Here is a 7,251-nt window from a genome sequence, read left to right as displayed (position 1 = left end):
TTTCTAGAATATGTAATTTTGCCTTTTATCTTTGTTTGTCCTTGCAGCTGTGCACAAAGCTGGTAAGATTGTTATTATAAAAGCGGAACATTATTTTAGCACTAGCTGTATTGTGCACATCAAAATGATTCAAGTCTTACATACTGTATGTGATTCCCCTGCATGTCTCCACAGCCAGGTGGCCCTTTCACTACTCCTTTTGTGGCTAGCTTTGCATCAGGCTCCTCTGCCCCGCTGTGAATAACGAGCACAGCCTCTGTGGGCCGAGGGGCAGGACCTGGCGATGACATCTCATTTGGGGGAGAGATGCAGGTTCAGCCCATTAGCCTCAGTCCTCTGAAGGCTACACCATCTTAGGCTGTTTCTTTCAAAAGGAGACAGTCCCTGAAATAGGACACAGCTTAAGACTCAGCCTGAGTAACCCAAACTCACCCTGATTTGCTCTGCCTGACTTACACCGACAAACCCACAAAGTATCAAATACAAATCCCATATAGTAGATATTGTTCGGAGGAAAAGCATTGCTGCACTGGCTGGATTGAATGGTATAGAAAAAAAATCGACGATATCTAGTCTCATATCACGATGTTGATTGATATTGATATATTGCCCAGCCCTACATTAAAGTATAGTGCATAGATGCTCCACAACACAGTGTGTAAGCACATGCATTCACTGCAAGTTGGTAGCAAAATAACTAGGTGCAGTTTTTCTAACTCTTATGCTGTTACTATTCTGCTGTATAATTGCAAAGCCGTTGTGCTGTACATCATTTGACAGCAGATGTTATCCACAAGCGGTAGGGACAGCAGAAGTAACACATTTAACCATTCGTTCTCACGACCACAACGTCCTGTGAACCGGATTCTTGATTTGTACTTGTCCTCTATCACAATGCAAGCACAGTGCCACAGTTAAACAACAATATGCATTATTCACCACAGATGATAGTTAGTATTAACACTTAACAATTTAACATTACATATATTATTTATTTCAAGCTGAGGCTTTACTAGTCTAAACTGAAACCAAACCTTCTGCAGACACCAGCTGTGCAGCGAACACAGCACTTCCCCTTTCTTCGCAAATAGAGAGTGAACGTGGCTCTATCTCTGCTCAAAATAACAAGCGTGCAGCTTTTAATCCTGCAAACGCAAGACAGAGAGGAGTCAACCACAGGGGCTCAGCAGCTCTTTCATCCGAAACGACCCGTATAGACTTAAGCTGTAGCTGCAGGCACATTTACAAACGGCTGTTACAGACAAACTTGCTCTTTTTATTATCAACTAAGAGGTAAGTTGTGAAATGATACAACCGGTATACTGTAGTTACACTCATTGTAACTACAGTATACAATGAGTGTTATGTTTTCCTCAAGATATTGTGCGGAATACTGCTGCTGTTAAATATTTTGTTGACCTAGTTGTTTCTTTTGCACGAATGTTAACAATGTTTTATTGTCTGCATCTTAAACTTGTAATTAAATGTGTAGGTCTCCCTGTTTTACTACAGGCCCGTAGCCAGCCTAGTGGAATTTTTTTTTCACAAAAGTGGTGCTTTTATCAAGATTAGGGCTTCAGTTTGGTTTAGATCATATTTATTTGAGAAGGATTAAAATCATTGGCTGTCGTTATTGTTTTGACTCCCGATCCGATCTTTTAAATAATAAATATCTGCCGATACCGAGTCCCGATCCGATACTTGTAGTTGCTCAGATAATAGAGCTGCACACAGTTTCTTTTTTTTTTTTTTACTAAGTAAACAAAATAACTAAAATATGTCTTAAGCTTAATACATTTAACTTAGTGCAGCTAATTAGTCTTTTCTCTCAACACCAAAATAGTTCTCTTTAGGGTCCCAGCAAACTCCCCAAACAAAAAATAAACCAACAGTCTCAAGTTTCCCGCTGGACAACGAAAACTAAACTTTGATTTTCTTCTCGTGTGTACCGATGTCGGCTCCAGGGAATAACGGCCTGAAAGTCGTTTTCTGGTGGAATCACGGAAGAGTTGTGGAGAATTAGAGTAAGTCGCTTCTGTAAAAAAGGGTGATTGTTGCCAAGGGCTGGCAAGCTACGAGACATTTAACATTTAACAGACACTGGTGAGTGGCTGGGCTCCGTCTTGGTGGCGCAGGGTGTGTATGGCTAAAAGGCAGTGATCACTACAAGCTGATGTAAATGATCTGAGTAAAGGTAAACGGGATGAATGCCAATGCCCGATCAGTTAACAAAATGCCAAAATCAGCTCCAATCCGATACTGTGATCGGGACATCCCTAGTTATTTTAAAAGACCCTTGCATGTTACATCAAAAAACTAATTAACAAAAAAAAAAAAAAAACACAGACTTAAACTATGGACCTTTTGGCAGTGAGGGGGGGGTCTTTCGAACCACCCGAACCCCCCACTGTCCACGGGCCTGTACTATGTGGTTTAGCAATACTATGTGTCAATACGGTCATGCTAATAAAGCCTCTTTGAATTTGAATCTTTGAATTTGTCTTTGTCTTTTTTTCATAGTTTACCTGGACATGGCACACGGCAAAGAGATGCGGCTCTGGTTTTGTTTTATGTTGGTGTTGTCAGTCATTCTGACCTCAGCTCTGAAGACCCTCGACTCGGACCAAGAGCTGCAGGACAGCGGGTTCGGTCAACCGCCGCCTCGCCACGGCCTCAAGTTGCTGGTGTGGTACATTCAGGACTGCCTGGACAACAACATGGTGGCTCTTTGTGATCCCACACGAAAAGAGTATGGATTTCATGCGTTTTGGAATCGAGGGCCCAGCTGTCTGCTTCCAGTGATAAAGGACAAAAGGCAATACGGCTACTACACCATTGGAAACCTCCACGCTCGTCATGCGGAGGACCTGCCCTATGAAGTCAAGAAGTACTACAACCGCAGCGACCCTGAAAGCAACAAGGACAGAGTTTTGGTGAGATACAACAGCAACAACAAACACATCGAAAACATCTACGCATCTGCACATTATGAGCCCGAAGAGACGTACATAATTGGCCCCAATCTTCTTGCCTCTCTTCGAAAGCCAACAGCCCACATTAGCATAGAAATGTGATGCATTTCTGATGATAAAACATTCTGTGGCAACTTGAATAGCTCTGATTCTTTAAAAAAAAAAAGTAATGGAATTACAAACAATTTTGATTGACATATTTGGCTGCTGCTTTTCTTTGTAGTGCCAGACTGCTTTGATGAGCTTTTTTTAAGGCTTGAGTATGAGTCAGGAAAGTAAACCTGCCCAGCCCTCCTGCTTGTAGAATCTACAGTGAATGCTTTGGAGAAAGGTTCTTTGACTAATAAAAAACAAATGTTCAAATGTCCTGCTCTAGAATATTTTTTCTTCAATACATTTCAGTGTGTGTGTGTGTGTGTGTGTGTGTGTGTGTTAATCACATCAAATTGCTGAGGTCTGGGAACACAGCGGCATCATATCATTTAGGAGTGCACGATATAGCAACTCAATATTGTTTTTGCAAATCACGTTGTGCAATATCAGTATCGAAAATGTCCCGAAAAGTACGCGATATTGTGTTTATTTTGTGGAGAGATGCGCCGCTGGCTGTGTGCTGTGATCAATTTAGAGCCCGCATATTTTATTGGCCAGTTGCCCTGTCACACGTGCACACTTGGACAGCGTGAGTGAAGAGGGAGATAGCGACAGTGATAGCGACAGCGAAAGAAGCGAGAAGCGAAAGGACAGAAAGCGAGAGTGCGAACTGCAAAGCTAGTGTGTGGAGCAAAAGGAAAGAAGAGACAGGAAAGTAAGAACATGAGTGTGGCTCAGGGACACAACGGAATTATGGAGATTGAAGAGGAAACGTTAGTAGCCAAAAAATAATGCCTACTTGCCCGTGTGGAAGTACTTTGGCTTTAAGCCAACAGATGTTGCTCAAAATGATGCACTTTGTGGTGCAGCCCGTAAGAGGCAATACATCCAGCCGCTTTTCTCACCTCAAAAAGACACAGTATAATGAGTGCATAGTAATATCCGGAAAAAATCTTTATTCAGGTTGTACTGTCGGTTTAAATAAACCATTGTATTGTACAAAAACCTGTTGTTTTGATATTCTATTAATCTATTTTGTTACGTTTTCCCATAACTTTTGTATTTTATATGTTTAAGAATATTGACATGAATATGGATATCGCATTATCACATTTTGTCAATATCGTGCGTCCATGGGTCAAGAAACATGAGCAGTCAGACAACCATACGCATTGCAAACAAGCCAATGGCTTATCCAGACACGCTTGCACTTTTGTTTTAGAGTGTAAAACTGGTCAAACTTGGTAACAATCCCTCATGCACAGGAAAAGTGTGCACACACAACTACAGTAAGTAGTAAGTACAGTGGGCCAAAGATAAACCTAGGAAACAGTTTGAAAAATAATGTTACAGTTCACCTGTTTTTTACTTTCAAATAGATTTGGCTAACGTTTTAAAGGATAGATTTACAATGTTCCAAGTCTATTTTACGCTAATATTGTTCCAATTAAGATAAGATAAAACTTTGTCTGTTCACACAGAAAATTGTCTTGCATTGTCTGCTCCAACAATTAACAAAGTTAAAACATTAAAAAACACAAACAAAAAAAACCATCTGTATGGACACACACACACACACACACACACACACACACACACACACACACACACACACACACACTCTCCAAACATAATATTATATTTATGATTGACATGATTGCAGTCCCACAATGACAATTTTTTAAATTAATTTTAATCCCACCATCTACACACCCACTTATGTGTAACTGTGACCCAACTACTGCAGTCGTACACGCTCGCTCTTTTTACTTTTCTTATTACAACTCCAAACGATAGTTATACATGTACATGTAACGACAGTTCTTTGTTCTTCTTTTTTTGATGGTAGAGGAAATGCAGGGATAGAGAGAGGCAGTGTTGTGAACCATGGATGTTGTGGTTGTGTGGTATGAGTGTTAACTTAACTTGGGCACCTGCCACAACAGGGGCGATTCCAGGATTTTTTTTTAAGTGTGGTGGCACAGGGGGGACCAATTATCAGTCGGGGGGGAAACCTGCCGTTTTGGACGTAATAATACGTCCAAAACGGCAGGCATTATGGCACACAGGGGCAGCTTCGCTATACCAGACGTATATAATAAGATTTAACAGAACTATATATTATATCCAAACAAGCCTTAGTGAGTTGAAGATTATATATAATATTTATTAAAAAAAAACACTTAGCTGTCTGACATTTCACTCTGGAAACAGCCGGTTTCCCCCAGAGTGGCGAGTACCTGTATTTGGACCGGGATGGCACGATTCTGGCATGTTGCCCTCTCTACTGGACCCAATTGAGTACTACATAGATCCAGGAGCTCAGCTTTAGGGAATCTAAATCGGCATATTAGCCAGTCATCGTCATGGTCCCTGAAGTCTCTTTTTCTCCTGATTCTTCCATTGGCGGAGTCCTCCTGCAGTGCCAGCATGCAGCATTACGCACGGGGTCACCGCAGTATTTATATGTTTACAATTTGTGATTGTTAACACCTTGCCAACACAGCATCAACTAGTGGTATCCCCCACCCTGAGATACAATTTGAAGACGAAATAAAGTCTAATAGGCAAACACACTTTTCTTCATGCAGGTTTTGTCACGAACAGTATTAAAGTTCGGACCGATAACGAGGACATTAAGTGTAACGATTGCGCGAGAGCTTAACGGCTGTATTTCCAGACTTTGACATTTGATGATATACGCACAGTATTAAAGACAGATATTTAGTTATTTACACTGTGTTCTGCCGTTATCTAATGGTAGGGTATTTTATGTTATCCTGTATTCCATACAGTCGGGCCATCTCCTCCTCCTGCATGCGCTCCGTAGCGGACAATGTGACGGCGAGACAGCGCCGATTAAACATTAAGAACACATTTTTATTTAAGATTTGAGTTGGAGGTGTTTATGGAACAATTATCACTCAGTACAAGCGCAAATAACACTGCTGGATTTAATCTTCATGAACGCCTCGGGATCCCCCAGTCGGAGCTGGTTAATGTGGCTCGGGAAAGGGAAGTTTGGGGTCCCGTGCTGGAGCTGCTACCCCCGCGACCCGATACCGGATAAGCGGACGAAAATGGATGGAAGATGGATGGATGGGTAACGTGGATGATATAGAGTGAAAAAATGTGCGTGAGGCATCAATACTTTACGAGTAATCATTCTCACATTTACTTTCTGCAGTCTGACTTCAGTTCACCACCTCACCATCTGCGTCGCCAATTCCTATTTTGTCTTCAAAATGTGCGTACGCATGGGTCAGAGTTTGCGTGGAGGACCGCACATTCTCTTCCGTCAAGTTTGTTTTTTATAAATCACAACCTTTGCGTGGGAAGTGGCCACGTTTATAAATGAGACCCCAGGACCCTATTTTCCTATGTTTTTGTGTCTAAGTGACTGATGAGAACACCAATCTTTGAAATTGGTCCAGTATTAAGCGAGATCGCTGCAGTCGGCAGCAGCAGAAAAAGCTACAATGTAATAGGGGAATCGTGCAGCTTGTATTTACCTTCACAAAAGTGCTCGTTTTGCCGCTGACAGACTTAGATTAATATTCTGTGTTGTCAGTGTCTGACAACATTATGGAAAGGATATTTAAAAGAGATAGACCTTTCTGTTAGAGTAAGAGCCTTCTTTTCTTTTCTTTTTTTTTAAACAAAAACATCCGCGAAATGCATTCTCTAAAGCCACCAGACTCCATGTAAATAAACAGTAATTTTAGCATTATAAAATACATTTCATTCAAAGTCGACAGAAACAAAACAGAACTATGAAAACCCATTTTCAGTCGTCTTTCCACTTTTCCAACTATCACAACTCTAGTTTTGGTTGAAATAAACTCAGAGTTTATCGATTTACATGTGGAAATATGTTGGCTCAATACACACTGGTGGGTTTAGCGCTAGCGACCTCAGAGCTATTTCTGGTTAAACGGAAAGGTCTTAAAGAGGTTTTAAAAAGGTCTATCTCTGCAGGGATCCTTTCCATAATGTTGTCATTGTCAGTGGAAAAATCAAGCACTTTTAGTGGACCAAATTGACGATTTGCCCCACAGGGTTACATTGCTGTCCCTATCAGTCACTTACACACAAAAACATAGGAAAATAGAGTCCAGGTTGAAAAAACGGTAGTTACCCTTTAAATCAGAACAATATCTGTTTCATTTTCTCTGCTGTCCATTTT

General features: G+C 41.1%; 1 protein-coding gene across 2 annotated transcripts; it reads left to right on the top strand.

Moving 5' to 3' along the window:
- The first annotated feature begins 1,106 nt into the window (after positions 1-1,106).
- On the top strand, positions 1,107-3,339 carry LOC144519049 (uncharacterized). Of its 2 annotated transcripts, none has more exons than XM_078251932.1 (2): positions 1,107-1,293; positions 2,521-3,339. In XM_078251932.1, the coding sequence occupies exon 2, from the start codon at positions 2,532-2,534 to the stop codon at positions 3,072-3,074; it is 543 nt and encodes a 180-aa protein (XP_078108058.1). In that variant the 5' UTR covers positions 1,107-1,293; positions 2,521-2,531; the 3' UTR covers positions 3,075-3,339. The 2 variants fall into 2 exon arrangements, with proteins under 2 accessions (XP_078108058.1, XP_078108059.1); XM_078251933.1 differs by lacking the exon at positions 1,107-1,293 and adding an exon at positions 1,962-2,024.
- The last annotated feature ends 3,912 nt before the right edge of the window (positions 3,340-7,251 follow it).

The sequence above is a fragment of the Sander vitreus genome, chromosome 6 (assembly GCF_031162955.1).
Source record: "Sander vitreus isolate 19-12246 chromosome 6, sanVit1, whole genome shotgun sequence".
NCBI classification, from domain to species: Eukaryota; Metazoa; Chordata; class Actinopteri; order Perciformes; family Percidae; genus Sander; species Sander vitreus.
This window is presented reverse-complemented; position numbering and strand designations above follow the sequence as displayed.

What these genes read in the sequence shown, in the direction of transcription:
- LOC144519049 (XM_078251932.1), top strand. Translation starts at nt 2,532, where the DNA reads ATGGCACACGGCAAAGAGATGCGGCTCTGGTTTTGTTTTATGTTGGTG.